General features: G+C 48.6%; 2 protein-coding genes across 2 annotated transcripts in view; both read right to left on the minus strand.

Annotated features, from left to right (window-relative positions):
* rem2 (RAS (RAD and GEM)-like GTP binding 2) overlaps positions 1 to 5,156 on the minus strand; it is a 10,990-nt gene extending 5,834 nt beyond the window's left edge. The window contains exons 1-3 of the mRNA XM_036518941.1: positions 4,788 to 5,156; positions 2,704 to 3,019; positions 2,418 to 2,491 (exon numbers count right to left, since the gene is read on the minus strand). Of these exons, the coding sequence (XP_036374834.1) occupies positions 2,418 to 2,491; positions 2,704 to 3,019; positions 4,788 to 4,976 (579 nt within the window). The 5' untranslated portion in view covers positions 4,977 to 5,156. The remainder of the gene's footprint in view (positions 1 to 2,417; positions 2,492 to 2,703; positions 3,020 to 4,787) is intronic.
* Positions 5,157 to 8,145: 2,989 nt separating this feature from the next.
* On the minus strand, positions 8,146 to 11,874 carry LOC118771482 (transcription factor Maf-like). The gene is made up of 4 exons (XM_036519491.1): positions 11,320 to 11,874; positions 10,126 to 10,398; positions 8,949 to 9,164; positions 8,146 to 8,289 (listed from the first exon to the last, which is right to left on the minus strand). Exons 1-4 carry the CDS (start codon positions 11,872 to 11,874, stop codon positions 8,146 to 8,148), a joined length of 1,188 nt encoding a protein of 395 aa, XP_036375384.1.
* Between the last annotated feature and the right edge of the window lie 8,126 nt (positions 11,875 to 20,000).

The raw sequence follows: 20,000 nt of genomic DNA on the forward strand, positions 1-20,000 counted from the left end.
GTTTTTGTAGGTCATCCCCTCATTGGTTTACATGGAGCAACTCAACAGATATTAAACCGGATGCCTGTATGTGGACTCTGCCTTCTGTGTCTGCTGTTCATGTTTGCCTTGAACCCTAGAGACTAAGAGACAGTGTGTGTGTGTGTGTGTGTGTGTGTGTGTGTGTGAGACAAACAGAGAGAGTATGCACCCCCACATGGTGCTGAAGGATACGCTTAAATTATTAAACCTGGTACCTGCTACTTAAGATATCTCCCTGACATCTGCTACCCAAGGCTTATACCTGCAATAAACAGCAGTGGAGACAAAGTCCTTTATTTCCCAGTTGCGCTGTGGGGTTCTCTGTGTGAGCGGCAAGCTGGGAATGCACTATTTGGCATCCTACAAACAGTGCATTCCCCACATTTTAGACAATGTATTTTTTTAATCTCAATCAATATATTGAAAATGTGTAGGTATGTAAGTTATTGCTGTTTTGGTCTATTGCAATTGTATTTGTAATATATTCTTGAGCTGAACAACATATTTCTCAGTATATTACAATATATTTCATGCTGTTATGGGCAAGAACATCTTACTTTGTTTATGAGCTCAATGCCTCACACGAGAGGTGAAATGTATTTGTTTCTAATTACTGCAACACTGACAATGATTTTGTACCTCCCAACAAAAGGACATGTCCACCAAAGAAATAATTTTCATATTTCATTTACCTATCAATTAAAAAAAAGATTCAAAAAACTCAAAATAATGGCGTCAGAAATGACCACAGAACTGAATCCACACACCCATGACCAAGTTCTCAACAAACACTGTTCATCATGAGCTTCACAAAGCTGATATATATGGCAGTGCTGCATCTGGACACAGGTTGCAGCAGAGGCCAGTGTGAAATAACGCAAAACCTGGTATAATGAGCACCAAACCTCGACTTCCAAGCAGTGGCAGAAAGCAATACAATCCAATGTCTTTTACTCTTTTTCCTACATCTGGATGGGTTTATGGTTGGTGAAAGCCAATGGAAACTTAGAACCCCCATCACCTGTTCCCAGGTAGTAAACTTGGTGGACCTGCTATGGTATGGGCAGCCATCTCTCAGGAGTCACTGGGTCTGACGGTTTCTCTGCCTGCTGGAATTGCAGCCAGTGAAAACGAAGCCGTTTTTGGTGACCAAGATCAAGATCAAGATGTTCCCGTATTCCACGAGAATAACACCCCCACACCCACCGTTAAACGGATTCAAGAGCGATTTCATGAACGCCAGGATGAAGTCAAACGGGCTCCATGGCCTCCACAATCACCAGATCTAAGCAGCATTGATCATTTATGGGAGGTTCTGGGATACAGAGTGCAGAGCTGATTTTCACCACCAACATCTCTAAAAAGAACCGGACGCTTTCCTTCTTGAAAATGGTCCAATACCCCACTCAAAGCAGTTCAAAACTTATGTAACAACATGCTAAGAAGGACCGAATCTGTTCTGAAGGCAAAGGGCAGCCCAGCTCCTTATTAATTAATAAATATTTATACATTTTCATTATTTTGTCCACTCCCATTTACCTTCCTGTGTATATCTTCACTGCCAGCGATACAACGTACAGAGAGATCCTGACCAAGTACAGTCTCAGCGAGCACAGCCTGTCCAATGAGCAAGCAGATCCCAATCAAGTACAGTCTCAGTGAGCACAGCCTGGCCAATGAGCAAGCAGATCCCAATCAAGTACAGTCTCAGCGAGCACAGCCTGGCCAATGAGCAAGCAGATCCCAATCAAGTACAGTCTCAGTGAGCACAGACTGGCCAATGAGCAAGCAGATCCCAATCAAGTACAGTCTCAGTGAGCACAGCCTGTCCAATGAGCAAGCCCGATATTGAAAGGTATGTCTGCTGAAGGAGAAGAGGCTCTGTATTGCGTGGCAGATGAGGTGCAGACACTGATGCACTTCCTCCTGCACTGAAACACCGAACCATGAGCGCAGGCTATTTTAAGAAACGTGTAGGGATCATCCCCAACTTCCTAGTATTAAGAGGGAAATAAAAAAATTAAAATAGTACAGAAAGAGGGACAGACGGCCCCTCTGGGTGTCCGGGACACTGCAGTCTGTCACATCCTGAGGCCTCTCTGGCCAGAGACCAATCAGATCCTATAATCTCCTCATAACTTCGTATCTGTTGGCTGGGCACTGCTTCAGTGGCTATAGCGGGAAAATCCACACAGAGTTCACAATGAGCTTTTTAAATGCTTTGGCCAGTTTTGTCTTCAGGTGTGAAAATAAAGCTCATATAGCACCAGAATCTGAAGTGAGAGAGAGGGAGCGAGAGAGGAGAAGAGAGAGAGGGAGGGAAGGAGAGAGAGAGGAGAAGAGAGAGAGGGAGAGAAGCATATACGGGGAGGAGGGGAGGCGTGCCTGCGACTGACCTGCTTCCAGTTGTCATAGATGATGATGGAGCTTTCTTCATCATCCACTGTAACAGTGCGAAGGTAACCCTCTCCTGAAAGAGACACACACAGTCACACACACATATACACACAAAAACACACACACACACACACACACACACACACACAGTCTCTCACACACACTCACACATACACACCTGGGCACTCTTTCCCACATACGTACATAAACACATACACACACACACACACACACACACACACAAACACAAACACACACTCTCTCTCTCATTCTCTCTTTCTGTACCGAAGTGGTCAGAGTCCACCGAGGCGGATCGGTCCATCTCTCCCGCCAGGGCCATGGCCAGCGATGACTTCCCCACCCCGTTCTGCCCCAGCAGCACAATACGCAGAGGCCCCCCCTGCCCCCTGTCCCGCCCCAGGGACACCCACTCCTCCTGGCCAGAGCCGAAGCCCACTGGAGGAGAGGAAGCACCCTCCAGCCCCGGCGTCCAATCACAATCATCAGTGACTGCTTCCTCTCTTCTCAGCTGGTGTTTGATTGGCAGAGGCGTGCTTCCTCTCCGAAGAGGCGGGGCACTGGAGAGAGTCATGCTGTCACACTGAGACAGACAGAGGAAAATTAAAAAAAGAGGAAAATTAAATACAGTATATACACACTGACACTACAGCACACTAACACTGCACTGAGAGAGAGGGTTCATACAGTATATACACACTGACACTACAGCACACTAACACTGCACTGAGAGAGAGGGTTAATACAGTATATACACACTGACACTACAGCACACTAACACTGCACTGAGAGAGAGGGTTAATACAGTATACAGGTTATAGGCTGATCCAGAAAAATGCATCACACCATGACCAGAGACACTGTACCTGTAGTCACATGTAGACATGTGACTGAACACACACACACACACACACACACACACACACACGCACGCGTGCACACACACACACACACACACACACGCATGCGTGCGCACACACACACACACACACGCATGCGTGCGCACACACACACACACACACACACACACAATGACTACTGATACTCCTGTATCATTTGAAAAAAGACAGAGCGTTTGCCTGAGGGGCTGCCATCAATATCAATCTGTCTATTAACCCGACAGAGTAGAGTCTGTAGACTGGAGCAGGTGTGTCTGGAACAGCGTTACGCTGATAAATGCTCCACACAGGCAGAGGGGGACACAGCGCCGTGCAGGGAGAAGGCCAATTAGACTAATTGAAAGGAGCTGATTAATTAATTATGGCCTGCACTGTCACAGACAAAGAGAGAGGGGCCAAGAGAAGGAGAAGAATCTCGGTGGGAAAGGGGAGTAGGTACAGGTACATTACAACCACAGGCAGAGCAGCAAAAACACCACATACAACATCACTCACAAGCTATAGGCCTAAAAATAATAATAATAATAATAATAATAATAATAATAGAAGAAGAAGAAGAAGAAGCATTATTTTAGAAGGGTAAAGACTTCTGTTGACTTCATGTGATATACGCACATTTGAAATAAAGCACTGCTTTGTTTTAGAAATGTATTTCATGTGCTAGAGAAAAGTGAAATTATTTACATTTACATTTACAATTTTTTTTACATTTAAAATTCCAAATATAGATTAAAAAAACTTTATTTACAGGAAGCCATGAGCAAGAGGTGGCATGCCACGCAACAGTCTGCAGCTATCAGTCTTATTGTTATTATTGTTATTATTATTATTATTACGATTATTATTATTATTATTACTAAAGTATTTGTACACACCACAGTTGTGTAAAATAAATACTCACAAATATTATTTTTCATAAAAAACAGTCAAACATCACTACCATGCTCAGGTTTCTCTGAACATAAAACGGTACAGGATGTGGGAGAGGAGGAATGTCTGCGGCAGACCCCTCTAATACGGCTGAACCCAAATTTCAAGTTCATCACCGAAATCATTTTCAGCAAACAAACTGGCTAACAAAGTCGGACTTGCGTCTCCATGCGCTACGAAGAAATTTAAATACCCCACTTTATTCTCACATGATACGGGATGGTAAGTCAAAGCAGCCTAAACCCACGGCTCTGGAAACCAAAGAATAATTCTCATAGAAAAAAGACAAATTAATCCCCCCGCGCACTGTAAAGCAATGCCCATCTGCCCATCTGTGCACCGCTGATGCTGACCTGGTGCACGTTGGTGTATTAATGGATAAATCTGCACCAACCCGCATTTCTCAGCGGCATTGAACAACTCTGCGCAGTCAATTACCCGACTTCACCCCTCTCTCTCCCCCTCTCTCCTCCTCTCTCCTCCTCTCCCCAGTCCCCGCGCCGCGGCACCTTCTCCACTTACCTGAACTCCCTCCTGCGAACTGAGGGCGCACAACCTTTCCTCCGGCTCTCCACCACCTCCTCCCTTTCTCTCTGTGTCTCCCCCCCTCTCTTCCTCCCTCCCTCTCTCTCCGCTACTACATGCGCGCCGGCTGCGCGTCTCCGAGCGCGTGTGACGGCCCGGGCCACTCCCCTCCGCCTGCGTCTGCATTAATGACTCGGTGTAATGGCTCAGAGCCCGGGCTGCTGCCTCGCAACCGAAGCCTGCGCTCTGCCCATCGCGCCTCCTGTTTTATTCTTATGTAAGTTGCTATGTGGCGATGCAGCGGCGCGCCGGATCCCGCCTCAGGTGACCGCTTCCTCGGTGTTCGCCCACTTTCTCCTCCTTTGTGTCACACGCCTGTGTGGCTGCAGGGCCCAGCGTCTAACGCTAGGGGGAGGCAAAGCGTATTTTTCTGTCCTGACGTGCTGCCTCTGCTGCGAACCTATTCTTAGCAATAACACACACGTGTTTTTCCCTTAGCATTTCATATGCTCTAAGCCCGTCGACAATATAGGACATAAAATATGACGCTTGATAAACTATAGAATTTTATTGCTATGACTTTATAAATGTAACAGAAAATGTTACAAAATATCAAATGCTGTATAATACAGTTCCAATAAAACTGAACAGTGTAGCAGTGGTAGTCTGAGGGGCACATGTAGTTTTTATACTTGTTTGTAATGTGTGTGTTTCTGTGTGTGTGTGTGTGTGTGTGTGTGTGTGTGTGAGAGAGAGAGAGAGCAACAGAGTCAGAGTGCATTAGTGTCTGTATGAATATGTGTATGTGCATGCATGTTTGTGTGTGTGTGTGTGTGTGTGTGTGTGTGTGTGTGTGTGTGGGAGAGTGCGTGTGAGTGTGTATGTGTGTGTTTGTGTGTGTGTGTGTGCTTGTCTCACAATAGCCCTGGTTGGTTAGAGTTAGGGAGCTATTGTAGCCCTAATCCCCCTTTTATTTCAACTAGGGGGAGACAGAGAGACAGTGACTGAGAGAGAGAGAGAGCGGCAAGCAGAGTGAGGTCATCCTCTCTCTCTGTCTGCCCACTGTGCAAGAGAGAGAGAGCTGGGGGTCACCGACTTTCTATGGACCGTCAGAGAGAGGGAGAGAGAGGGAGAGAGAGAGAGAGAGAGAGAGAGAGAGAGAGAGAGAGAGAGGGAGAGGGAGAGAGAGAGAGAGAGAGAGAGAGAGAGAGAGAGAGAGAGAGAGAGAGAGAGAGAGAGAGAGAGAGAGAGAGAGAAAGAGACGGACAGCACCCCAGTGATGGAGTGTTGTTGCTGTAGGACAGGGACTCTGTTTCAAATAACATACCCACTTATACAGGGGTGAAAAAGCTGAAATATTGAGGTCAATACTCCCATCACAATAAATGAAACAGACAGTGAGGGGGGGGGGGGGGGATATTTGAAAACAAAACTGCCAGTGCACACAACGAAAAAAAAAGTTTTATTTGAAGAAACCACTACAACTGGAACATAAAGTCATAATGGCAGCAAAGACAGCGATGATATTGCATATGATAATAGCCAGCCTACTACACTGGAGGAGAAACACAAGCTGGGCAGGGAAATAAAAGGGAAAATGAATAAATAAACAATAAATAAATAGATAAATAAATAGAGAAAGCAATCAATCAATCAATCAGTAAATAGGCAGACTGAGCAGCATCAAGCTGTGAGTATTCTCCATCGTGCTGCCAGGTGATGCTCTGGTGTGTGGGCGTGGTCAGAGAGGCCAGCAGGGGTGATGTCACACTGTCCTGGTGCAGATATCGGCCTATAGAGAGTCCTGCAGGACACGTGTCTTTTCGGGGGTTTTATCCTCTGATTTTTGGTGAAATGATGACATCACATGAGGAGCAGTGATGTCACATGGGGCAGGTGGCAGGATGATAGGGACTGAACAGAGACTGGGGTCTTCAGGGAAGGGGTGGGCTCGTTACTCTCTACCGGGAGAGAGTCCATCATTTTCACTGTGTGATCTTCCACTGAGGGCAGCACAGACCCCCGGCGCACACAGGAGTCAAGCTGAGGAGACCAAAACTCTGCTCAAAGCCTGCTCTGCTTCCACCTCAGGCCACACCCTCAGACTCCTCCATAGGCCACACCCTCAGACTCCTCCATAGGCCACACCCTCAGACTCCTCCCTTCCCCACACCCTCAGACTCCTCCATAGGCCACACCCTCAGACTCCTCTGTAGGCCACACCCTCAGACTCCTCCGTAGGCCACACCCTCAGACTCCTCCGTAGGCCACACCCTCAGACTCCTCCCTTCCCCACACCCTCAGACTCCTCCATAGGCCACACCCTCAGACTCCTCTGTAGGCCACACCCTCAGACTCCTCCGTAGGCCACACCCTCAGACTCCTCCATAGGCCACACCCTCAGACTCCTTTGTAGGCCACACCCTTGGACTCCTCCATAGGCCACACCCTCAGACTCCTCTGTAGGCCACACCCTCAGACTCCTCCGTAGGCCACACCCTTGGACTCCTCCCTTCCCCACACCCTCAGACTCCTCCGTAGGCCACACCCTCGGACTCCTCCGTACCTCCTCCATTTCCCCCGGCTTCCTATGCGCATTCACATCATGTTTGCTGACTGCTGCCAGTCCTGGCTCAGAATACTGGCATACATGCCACCATCACTGTGAAATCTGCCAGACATTCTCACAGACAGTCCGCAATGCACAATGCTAATGGTAACGCTCCACACAATGATCTGAAGGTACAGGGATGACCGTGGCAGATACACGCTTTTCCCTCTCCAGGCCAGAGCCGTCACGTTATGCTCGGCTCGGGTGTCGCAACGCGCCGTGCGCAGTCTGTACTTCACACATCTACAGCCTGATCTGCTGCCTTCCTGACGATATTTCTCATTTCACCTTCTCTCGCTTTGTTTGAGAGTTTAAAAGCTGATCCTGTCAGCCATACAACCTGCCATCACCGTTCACCCACCGGGTCACGCCCTGATTTCAGCGTTGCCAGTACAGTGATTACATCGTGATTGCGCAATCATAATTACACCCTTAGTGATTACTCCCTGATCCAAGCTGTGTGGGACACAGCTGTGTGCCAGTGTCAACGCTAAAACCTTGACCGTTTATGACTAAGTTTCACAGTGATTTTCACAGATAGCGCTAACATCTCACCCTGAATATAAGAGGCAGTTTGGGGCTGAATTGTTCCCCTGATTTAACAGTCATAATAATCACCCTGATTTCAGAAAAAAACTGATTTCAGAACCACACACCCCTCTCTCTGACCCAGAGGTAATCTGTACTATGATATTGTGATTTTGTCTCTCTCTCTGTCTGTTTCCAACAATGTATTGATGGGCTTCACAGAAAGTAGTCTTGAGGTGAAGGAGGGTGGTTGGTGTGTGTGGGCGGGGCCTCGTTTGTGCTGACGAGCTTCTCATAACGAGTCTTGTAGGCGTCTCTTTCCCTGAGAACACGAGAGAGCTCCCGCTGCAACTGCTCCAACTGAGAGAGAGAGAGAGAGAGAGAGAGAGAGAGAGAGAGAGAGAGAGAGAACAGAAAGAGGGAGACTGAGAGTTAGCAGCTGAGAATGGAGGAGAAGGAAAGCAGTTTGAAATATATAACAAACAGTGAAATATGAAACTGAGTGCTCATGTACCTGCTGGGTGAGTTCGTAAGCACTCGTGTAACTCCTGGGTGTAACCGTGAGCGCTTGTGTACCTGCTGGGTGTACCTGTGAACGCTTGTGTACCTGCTGGGTGAGTCTGTGCGCAACTGTACCTGCTGGGTGTACCTGCTGGGTGTGGCTCTGAGCTCTCGTATACCTGCTGGGTGTACCTGCTGGGTGTGGCTCTGAGCTCTCATGTACCTGCTGGGTGTACCTGCTGGGTGTGGCTCTGAGCGCTCGTGTACCTGCTGGGTGTGGCTCTGAGCTCTCGTATACCTGCTGGGTGTACCTGCTGGGTGTGGCTCTGAGCTTTCGTGTACCTGCTGGGTGTACCTGCTGGGTGTGGCTCTGAGCTCTCGTGTACCTGCTGGGTGTACCTGCTGGGTGTGGCTCTGAGCGCTCATGTACCTACTGGGTGTACCTGCTGGGTGTGGCTCTGAGCTCTCGTGTACCTGCTGGGTGTACCTGCTGGGTGTGGCTCTGAGCGCCCGTGTACCTGCTGGGTGAGGACGTGCTTCTCGGACTCCAGCGCGTGCCGGTGCTGCAGGCGCTTGTAGCGGCAGGACTGGGCGTAGCCGCGGTTCTTCAGCGTGCGGCGTTTCTGTTTCAGACGCACCACCTCGTCCTTACTGACGCCGCGTAGGTGGCGGTTCAGCTCCCGCACCGACAGGCTGACCAGCTGCTCGTCGGAAAAGTGCTCCTCCAGCGCGCTCTGAGACGGAGAGAGAGAGAGACGCTGACACACAGAACACAGCGCACACACAGACGCTGCAATCAGCCAATTAACTCACTGATCAAAGGCATGCAGTGCAGTCTGAGGTGCAGTGCATTGTGGGTAGCTGGGGGGGTGATGGTGAGGGCTGGGGTGACACTGTGCAGCCGGGACAGGTGGGGAGGGAGGGAGGGGGGGTGTTTGGTGTGTGACAGAGGCACATTCCTCCCGCACATGTCTGTAATCTGTCAGAAATGCTCCGGTTAATCTGATTGAGTGCATATGACAGTGAGCAGGATTATACACCACAATAATAGCAGATATAATCCAGCAGGTCTGCTCTCAGATACAGTTACAATACAACTCCGCCCAACACAGAGCACACACACACACACACTCACATATACACACACACACACACATAGCACACACACACACACGTGCATGCACACACTCACGTGCACGCACACACTCACACACACACACAGACACACACGCACAGCACTATAATTGAGGGTTCTATGCAGGAAGAAGAGAGCTGATTTCTCCAGGCCCTTGGCCTTCATCCTGCAGGTCTGTGAGGAGGACGCTGCTGGGTATGGGATAGGGGTTAGGGTTATCGTTAGGGTTAGGGTTACATGACATTATTGGCATTTAGCAGACATTTTTATCCAGAGTGACTTACATCACTTACAGGTTTTAACAATGTTATTCATTTACACAGCTGGATATTTGCTGAGGCAATTGTGGGTTAAGCACCTTGCCCAAGGGTACAGCAGCAGTACCCCTGTAGGGGAATCGAACCAGCAACCTTTTGGTTACGAGTCCAGCTCCGTAACCACCTGCCGCCCTGGGTAGCAGAGGTTAGGGTTAGGGGATAGGAGATAGGATTAGGGGTTAGGGTTAGGGTTAGGGCTGGGGTTGCTGCTGGGTACAGGAGGGCATGGCTCTGGGATTGTACCTGGCTGAGCTGCTGATGATGATGATGGTGATGATGGTGATGGTGATGACCGTGATGGGGGTGCAGGTGATGGTGGAGCCGACCCGGAGGGCTGGCAGGCTGTGAGTAGGGGGCAGTGTTGGGGGTGTTGGGGAGGGAGGAGGCGTTTGGAGAGAGGAAGAGGAGGGGGGCACGGTGGCACATATCTGCTGCTTTCGGGCAGGAGACGTCACCTCCACTGTCACTGCCGGAGTCCTGCAGGGTGGAGCTGGAGCCCTGAGCCAGCACGGGGAACTGAGAGAGAGAGAGAGAGGGAGAGAGAAGGGGACAGAGAGAGAGAGAGAGAGAGAGAGAGAGAGAGAGAGAGAGAGAGGGAGAGAGAGAGAGAGAGAGAGAGAGAGAGAGAGAGAGAGGGAGAGAGAGAGAGGGAGAGAGAGAGAGAGAGGGAGAGGGAAGGAGAGGGAGAAAGGGAGAGAGAGGGGGGGGGAGAGAGGTGGTTAATACATCATACATTACACTGTACATTGGGTGCAGGAAGACAATCAATTTCATTTAGGTTTCATGGAGACAGCGAGAGACAGTGGGGAGAAAAGTCTCTGCCGGAGTAATAAAAACGCCAAGAGGCAGAAGCTAGAATGATAGATGGTGAGAGAGAGAGGATAATAGATGTAGTTCCACAAACACACTCACACACTACCTCTCTCTCTCTTTCACACACACACACACGCGCACACACACATACACACACACACTCACACACATTCTCTCTCTCTCTCTTTCACACACACACACACACGCACACACACATACACACACACACATATTCTCTCTCTCTTTCACACACACACGCACGTGCACACACACACACACACACTCTCTCGTGCACACACTCACACACACATTCTCTCTCTCTCTCTCATACACATACACACACACATATTCTCTCTCTCTCACACACACACACGCACACACACACACACACACGTGCACACACACACACACACACACACACACACACACACACACACACACACACACACACACTCTCTCACACACACACACGCACACACACACACACACACACACATACACACACACACTCATTCAAGGTAAACATTTCAATACAGACAAACATTATTTGCATTGTTTTCCATCAAAAACACTTTGATGAAATTTGGCATAAAAATGTATTTTAGATGCACAGGTGAGCCATACCTGGGAGCTGACAGCAGCAGCTGCAGAGTTAAGCAGAGCTTCCACAGCATCCTCGCACCCCAGATAGCCCCCTGTGGGGCCCCTCTCTCTGTCCCCCCGGCTGCTGTCACCCCCAAACTGCTGCTGCAGGGCCGCCAGCCAGATCAGGTCCTCCAGGGAGGCGGGGTTAGGGGCGGGGGCGGGGCTGCCGCCAGGGTGGAGGCCAGGAGGGTAGGTGCCGGGGAGGGAGTGGGCGAAAGACAGGGAGGAGGAGGAGGAGGAGAGGGAGGAGAGAGAGAGGGAGGAAGAGGAGGAGGGAGGGGGGTGGGTGTCGCTCAGCGTAGGGGAGGGGGGCAGGGAGTTACAGGGGGTGGAGCTGAGGCTGGAATCGTGGGGTGGGTGGTGTGAGTAGGGGCTTGTTGAGTCTTGGGGGCCGGGTTTAGGATGAGGGCAGGGGGTAGAGATGGGCGGGGCGTCCGGTCGGACTTCGAACTTGAGCAGGTCGAAATCGTTCAGGTACTCCATGGCCAGGGGGCTCGGGGGGAGGGAGGGGAGGGGGAGAGAGGGGGAGGACATGGTGAGACCAGGACACTGCAGGAGGCTGAACCACCTGTGTGAAGTGTGCCTGTGTGTGTGTGTGTGTCTGTGAGCGTCACAGAGAGGGTGTGTGTGTGTGTGTGAGCGTCACAGAGAGGGTGTGTGTGTGTGCCTCGCTCTGGGTCTGCTGCAGAAATCACGTCTGGACTGCTCAAAGAGAGATGCAGACTCTCCTTCTTCTCTTTAATCTGTAAAAATGAGGACAGAGAGGAGAGATGAGAGAAAAGCACGGCTTCCAAAAACTTTCCAAAGGAGTAGGTGTGGGGCAGTGTGGACCATCTGAGAACCAGACCCATCTAAACCTCACAGTCTCATAGACCTTTCACACTGGTAAAGGCAGTCTAGTCTGCTCCACCTTGATCCAGCTCAGCTGTAAACGTGGCAGGTCACTGCGCCCACGCTCACCTGGTTCGGCTCCAGCCTGCCAGTCAAGGTGGTTCGGGGATGAGTGACTGGGTGTTAACGTTTCAAGGCACCCCAGTCTACCACAAACCTCGGTCGAATATATGAAGATTTGGTCACATCAAAGCAGAAGTGAGTACTGGCCTGTAACTCTGAGGAGAGGGAGGCAGTTTCCATTTTCACCAGGTTTCAGTTACTCACATGGGAGCGGCCTGCCTAATTTAATACGTTTTTTTTTATTGTCTAATGACATTTAACAGTCAGTTACTGAAATGAAGTGTGAAACCATGGTTGCGAGGGGTTGGCGATGTCAGTCTTCATTTCAGCAGTGAGAGACTTTTGGGGCACCGCAGTTATTGGGCTTTAACACTGCGTTTCTTCCCTGTTTTGTGGGCCAGTGAGAAAAACACTGTCCGTCGCTCACCAAACCTTCAAACGTTCAACCAGTCTGTAAAAACCAGGTACTGTGAATGGTTCACTTTCTCAGTGTCTGGCTGTTTCTCCAGCTCCATTAAAGCCCTGACAGTGGCTAGCTTCCTTGCCATTGGCTGTCAATATCTGGGCTGCATCTGATTGGCTGTCGCGAGATAGCTGGCTCTGTGTTTGTGAAATAACACTAAACGTCCCCAGGCTGGTGTCAGACAAATACAGTGATGGCTGATTTTCAGACAAATGAAGAGCATTGCTAGAATAATAAAAAAAACAAAGATTAAATGGTGTCTTATTGCACAGCAGGGGGTGGAGTCTCTGCGGAGCCGAGAGAGTGATGCAACGGGGTCGCAAACAGGGTCACATGACTTTGTTTTGGTAGCTATGGTTACATCGTTATGATAAAGCTTGTTGTAATCTAATTACCTATGTCTGGTGAAAATTCTGAGAAGAAACAATAAAAAAAAACATTTTCTTGTTGAATGAGATAAGCAAGGCCTGCCCTGTCTGGACACGGGTTCGAACGCGAGCATTGGTGTTCTGTATGTACAGTCTCTTGTGCGGCTTTTTTAGATGGCCCTCGTTCTCATCCTTTGTAAGTCGCTCTGTAAAAGTGCTTCTGCTAAAAGATAAAACGTAAATGTAATGTATGAGCAAAACACTCCAGCTATGTGAGAAGTTAGCTGTGACCGTATATCTGTGACATAGTGGACGACCTGAAAAAGTCTTATATGTGTAGAATATATTTCACAACACATGAATTATTACAACTTCTAATTATTCAATTACTCATCATGAATAATTATTTAATAATTACGTGCATAGTGTAAAGTATATTTTAAAATATATACAGAACTGCGTATGGGAAAATGACAATCACTCATTTTAATTTAGTTTTAAAATACTTAATAAACCAAAACAGAAACTTCACACACATAAAATATGTGTTCAAAGGATATAATTTTGTCATGATTTTGACCTGAAATTCCGCTGTCGGCTTCCTTTCCAGCACATTTACATTAAATTAGAGGGTACAATTAACGAGCTTTCCGCACAGATCCCACCTCTGTTTTACACAGACACCCCAGGACACAGGAGTGCGTATGAACTTTCCCAGAGCGGTGACACAGGGAGCAGCGACTCAGCGTTATGTAAGCATATTAACACAGCGGCATTACCGTTAATAATGAGGAAGAGCCAGGGCGTCAGCTAGGCCCTCAGTGTGAAACACTCTAAAGAGAAATGCATGTGAACAGCAGCGGTACTCACAACTACGAGCAGAATGGCCAGGCACAAACCACACAAAGAGCAAAAACGAAGACAGGGGGGATAAAAAGTGTGAAGTGAGAGTATAAAGGCATTCATTGGCTGGGGTGGTTAAAAACACGCCTCCCTCTCGGCCTCCCGGCTTCAGCTGCGCTCTCTTTTAAACCGTTTTAAAGCCACTGACGGGCGGAGAGCTCCGCATGTCTCCTGCACCGCTGCTCATTAGTACCGCGGCCGGAACGCTGAGCTTAACATTCCTCCAGAGACCGGCCGAACACACGCACTCACTCCAGAGCACTCTCCATTAGCACTGACCGTTTACTCAGGCAGAGGCTCTGTGCTACACAGTGCAGAACGACACGGAAATAATCTGCTCTGAGACTGTATGAACCATTCTCATAATCTTCCAATAACTGTCCTGAATTCTTCAATTACAACACTTTATTATGTATTGCTAATATGCAACATACTACTAACATGCTATGCATACTATTATTAACAACAACAACAACAACATAATAATAATAATAATAATAATAATAATAATAATGACACTGATGGCTGCAGACTGTTGTACGGCATGCCACCTCTTGCACACGGATTCCTGTAAATAAAGTTTTTTTTCCCAGAGATGGCTGTGTGCTGGCAGCTCCACACCGCTGCCCATGCTTTGCCCTACACTCGCGGAAACCATGGCGACAGGGCGCTCACCCCTCCGCCCCCCCGGCCGGTCCCGTCCCGTCCGGGGGCCGAGAGGAACGCTGTGGCGAGAATCAGACACAGGAGAAAAACTTTGCTCTTACCGTGAGTGTGAGGGAGAGAGCGTCCCAGACCGACCACCGTCCCACTGAGAGAGCCACTGACTGACTGACTGACACTGAAGACAGAAAGAGATATAGAGGGAGAGAGAGAGGGAGAGAGAGAGAGAGAGAGAGAGAGAGAGATAGAGAGAGAGAGAGAGAGAGAGAGAGAGAGAGAGAGAGCACGCAAATGAGCATGTGTGCCTGTCACTGTCTGTGTCAAAGCCTCCCTCTCTACCCCCCCCCCCCCCCCCCCTCCTGCTCACCGTCCCAACACCCACAGCCAGCCCCCCTCCCCATTTCAACAGCTCTGTCTGACACTGTCCCCCCATTTCTGAATCGCTGTTTTAGACTGCACCCCCATTTCTAAAGCTGTACTATACACTGCCCCCCCATTTCTAAAGCTGTACTATACACTGCACCCCCTGTTTCTAAAGCTGTACTATACACTGCCCCCCCTGTTTCTAAAGCTGTACTATACACTGCCCCCCCTGTTTCTAAAGCTGTACTATACACTGCCCCCCCTGTTTCTAAAGCTGTACTATACACTGCCCCCCCTGTTTCTAAAGCTGTACTATACACTGCCCCCCCATTTCTAAAGCTGTACTATACACAGTCCCCCCTGTTTCTAAAGCTGTACTATACACTGCCCCCCCTGTTTCTAAAGCTGTGTGTGACACTGCCTGTCTGTCTGCCTGTGCCTGTACCTCTCTCTCTCCCCCTGACCAGTAAGCTGGTGAGACTCCCGCATGCTGTGGGTGCAGGGGGTACACAGGCATGAGGAGAAACAGGTCCTGTCTGCTCTCTCTGGCTGTGACTCTTCTCTGCAGCTCAACACCCGAGTGTGAAACCCGTCAGTGCTCAGCCCTGGTCCAAAGAGCGGTGCTGGGTAGCATTCACCGGCGGGAACCAAGCATACAGCATTCAAGCTGGTGGACTCAAAGGCGAGACTAAAGGTGAGTGTGTTGTTGGATTGGTCTGACAGAGGGAAATCAGTTTTCTCTTCTTTTTTTAATTGTAAATGAGCTGTTGTAAGTCAGAAACATTTAGCAGGTAGACCAGCCCTCCTCCTTGCAAAACAGAAAAAAAATTACCGAAATAGATCTAAACATCAAGATGCTGTTATTATAATTAATGCTTTCCCAAATCTCACCTCCATTTTTGAGAAAGGGAATTTGGATTTTGCCTCAAAGCGTTTGAACCTAAAAAACTAGCGAACCCCCTGGCATTTACCTGTTGATATGACCACACACACACACACACACAGCCCTGGGTCATGAACCGCCACACGCGTGTCAACATGAGAAGATAGTGAGTGCGGTTGGTACACCTGCTTGTGATGTCAGTCCTACGCTCCTCCTCAGGCCACACCCATGGCCGGTGCGGACTGTCCAATCACAGGCCAGGAGGAGTAGGGGCGGAGTCGTGTCCACATGCCGGGCGGCCACGCTCACATGGAACGCCACCCGGCCACGTTCACATCACCTGCAGCTGCCACGGGCCGCCCGTCCTGAACGATCAGGAAAAATGAGCTTTAACTCTGCTATTCTATACACCATGATCGAGTATGTATTATTATCCAGGATTGGAAACGATTAATCTCCAGGTCACCTCATTGGCTCTGCACTGCTCCCCTGTGGCTATTTGCAGGTAGCGCATTTCAGTACTGACAAAGGGAGAGTGTGCCTGGACGTGGCAGAAACAGTAACGATAGTATCAACACAGCACAAAAATACGATAATAGGAAAAAGCATTGGAATCATTTTTACCTGCATTTAATTATGTTTTTATTTTACTGTCTAGAGTGAATGCATGCAATGATCATTCTTAGCTATCATCCAATCAAAGCAGATTCGTTAAAGGCTTATTTTTCAAAGACGCATGTGTGTGGGGGACCGAGGGCCTGAGGCTTCAGCTGTTACAGTGTCTCAGTGGGCAAAGCTCCAACCTTCATGTCTCTCTTGTGACATCATAATTCCCTGGACAGACAGGTCAATGGGTACAGTCACAGACTCATAGATGCAGAATTATTAAAATGGTGCTGAGAGTATAATCATGTATTTTACACGTTTGAGAGCATGATTCAATACTTACGCTAAATCTCCTAGAGTTATTCCCAGACAAGGGAATCTGGAAGGACGAGAGCCTTTGGCCTTAAAACACCAGGATGCTCCATAATGTCCCTAAACAACATGCCAGCCCAAACTTCTGTTTCTCTCACACCGCAGCTTGGAGCTGCAGTGCGGAGCTTGGCTTACTCTCCTCCCTCTCAGTCTCTCTGTCTTTCACATTGTGTGATTTCGGTCCCTGTGTTGTTCATATCTCTGTATTTTTTGGGCACGCCGGGATCTAACCCTCCCTGGAGGAGAGCAACCCCTCTGCTCTCACCCCTCCTCTCTGTCGAAGAGAGTTAGCCTCTGCAGTGGTATAATTAGTGGTTTTACAGCTTTTGTTTTTGTTAAGCAGAGAAATGCAAAACGAGCACTTTTTAATGAGCCTTTAGGGCTAAACTGGCTAAGCTGTGTGTCTTAATTACGTCTCGTCAAGGAATCATCGCGTTAATATTGTCTGCTTAAATCTGTTTGAGACAAATAACAAAGACTGGCAACTGAACTGCAGCCATGCACACACACACACACACACACACACACACACACACACACTCCCCTGACAGAAAAAAATCTATCCAAAATGGAATATAGGAATATTGAAATATGTAAGTGGAAAGCAGCCGGTTGGGTTAATTTCATGGCTGGCCGCAAGCTGAGAGTGGCGTATTGGTGACATAGTGCTCCAGGGGGCAAGTCATTCTTCATGTTCTCTTTTCTTCATGTAATTAAGCGAGAGGTAACAGCTCAATTTTGTCTAATTCCATGGACCTCAGGTACACTCAGGTATACTCTTTATGGAATTCAGCCTACAGGGTACCAGTTGAATTCTTGCCCCAACTGCTAAGCCTTACACCCCTCTTCTACTTAGTGAAACTGGCTGTAAGAAACTCAATTATTTTCAACAAAATTGTTATTTCTGCTCTTTTGGCTTCTACTTTCATGCTAGACATCCTGATTAAGTACTGTTCATGTATCTCGTTGACTACTCCAGTCTTTTGACCTGGTCTTTTTCTGCTAGGGAGAAGGTCCCGGTTGCTTATTGAGTCATTACTCAGTGCCAGATTCAGTCTTTTGGAGTTTATAGAAATTCCATTTGGTTGTTGTGCTGTAAAAGACCCACTTCTGACCACAGTGATATGACCCACCTCACACCATTCATTTACAAATGATTATAAATAAGATGAGTTCAAATGTCTGTCAAACGTTTTAGGATCAGACTCTTTTCTTCCATAGCTCTTCTAGGCCCAACTAAGACAGAAAGAGGAGCTCTAGACCTATCTAAGAAAGATTGTTCTTATTTGGAGTGTAATATATGTTTTTCGCCAAAAAACAATCGTGCTGGTGTCATTTTTACTTGCTTTGCTCAGCTTTGCTTTGCTCTGTCCTTTACCCCGCTTGAATGCTGATGGCATTTTTCTCGACTTTTGAGCTGCTCCTTACCAACAGCATGCTATTACCCATCACCATTACATCTTGAGGAATATCGTTTTGTGATAATTTCACGTGGTGTGGTTTGTGAAAGGCATTGTATGGTGAGCTGAGTGTATCGGCTGCTGATCCACACGCAGCAGCAGCAGCTACAGCAGACTCTGATTCTGCTTCTCCGCTGTGCGCTGAGGTCATGGGAGGAGATGGAGGTGAAACCTGTACAGCCATTCACTGTCAGGCAGAGGTCACAATCTCCAGACGTTCAGTGACCTCTCGGGGACACGACCTGTTCGCGGTGTGAAAGCGCTACCTCAGGGAACCCGAGGGTTATGCAAGGTCACGCCCTGAAACCGCCCTGCAAGGATTACACCAACACCCCTGAACACCCGGCCGAGAAGCGCAGACAGAGAGAGAGAGAGAGACAGAGAGATGGATGATGAGGAGGGTGAGGAGGAGAAGGAGGAGGAGGAAGAGGGTGAGGCGGGGGGCTGAGGGAACGGTGGAGCAGGACAGGGAGATGGGGGCTGTTTTTGAAGATCATGGCCCCTCTGAGACAGACAACAGGAGAGGGAGGTCTGGCACCCCCTGCCTCCCTGATCCCACAGATACATGTCGTAATCCGGACGAACACCCTCACAAATAACAGGCTTATAGCCTCACTGTATTAGGACACCCCTCTGCCAATCCCACCCACCCCCCCCACTCCCCAGGGGTCTATCCCCCTCTCTCCCCCTCCATCCCTCTCTCTCCCTCTCTATTCCCTTCTCTCTCTGTTCTCCCCTTCTTTCTTTCTCAACCCTCTGCGTATCTTTCATTTTCTCTCGTTCCCCCTCTGACCTCTCTCCCTACCTCTACTCTTCCACCTTTCTCCCACCCTCCCTCCATCTCTTTTCATCTCTATCAAATCGCTCTCTCTCTCTCTCGCCCCACTTTCCCGCCTCACTCTTACTCTGGATCCTTCTCTCTGTCTCTTGAAGTTCTCTCCTCTGCTGAAAATTCACCCCTCTCCTGCGCCCCCTCACCCTCTCACTCGCTTTATTTTCCTCCTTCCCGCCTCCTGCCTTTCCTCTGCTGCGCTGTTTAACACTTTGTCTCCCTCCCTCCTTTTGAAGCCTCCCTGCTCCTTCTTCTGCTCTCCCTGTAGAACCCACACCTGTGCCCAATTTCCCCTCTCCCCCTCACCCCTCTCTCCTTTAGCTGCCTGCAGCTCCATTCATTTCTGGCTGCAATATTAGCATGTGAGATATGATGAATGAAGATTAAGCATCACCAAGGAACATACATTACATTACATTATTGGCATTTAACAGACACCCTTACCCTTTTAAATGTTATCCATTTATACAGCCTGGTATTTACTGAGGTAATTCTGGATGAAGTACTGTGTACAGGGCTACATTTGCCCTAGTGGGAAGCAAACCAGGAACCTTTTGGTTATGAGCCCTGCTCCTTACCGCTGTGCTACACTGCTGCCTTGTATGATCGTTATGACATTATGATTTTCATTTTTTGTGGTTATTGCCAGGGCAGCAGCAGCAGGCTGCACCGTGTGAGCCCATGTTTTCACACTCTCATGCAATGGGCTTCATCACCTGTGCATCTAAAATACATTTTTATGCCAAATTTCATCAAAGTGTCATCAAGTGTCATCAAAGTGTCATCAAAGGAA

This window comes from Megalops cyprinoides, chromosome 24, assembly GCF_013368585.1.
Source record: "Megalops cyprinoides isolate fMegCyp1 chromosome 24, fMegCyp1.pri, whole genome shotgun sequence".
NCBI classification, from domain to species: Eukaryota; Metazoa; Chordata; class Actinopteri; order Elopiformes; family Megalopidae; genus Megalops; species Megalops cyprinoides.

Excerpts from the sequence above, each read along its gene's own strand:
- LOC118771482 (XM_036519491.1), bottom strand. The coding sequence starts at position 11,874 with ATGTCCTCCCCCTCTCTCCCCCTCCCCTCCCTCCCCCCGAGCCCCCTG. Across the intron at positions 10,399-11,319 it reads CTGCTGCTGTCAGCTCCCAG|TTCCCCGTGCTGGCTCAGGG; the intron begins GTATGGCTCACC and ends TCTCTCTCTCAG. Across the intron at positions 9,165-10,125 it reads ATCATCAGCAGCTCAGCCAG|AGCGCGCTGGAGGAGCACTT; the intron begins GTACAATCCCAG and ends TCTCCGTCTCAG.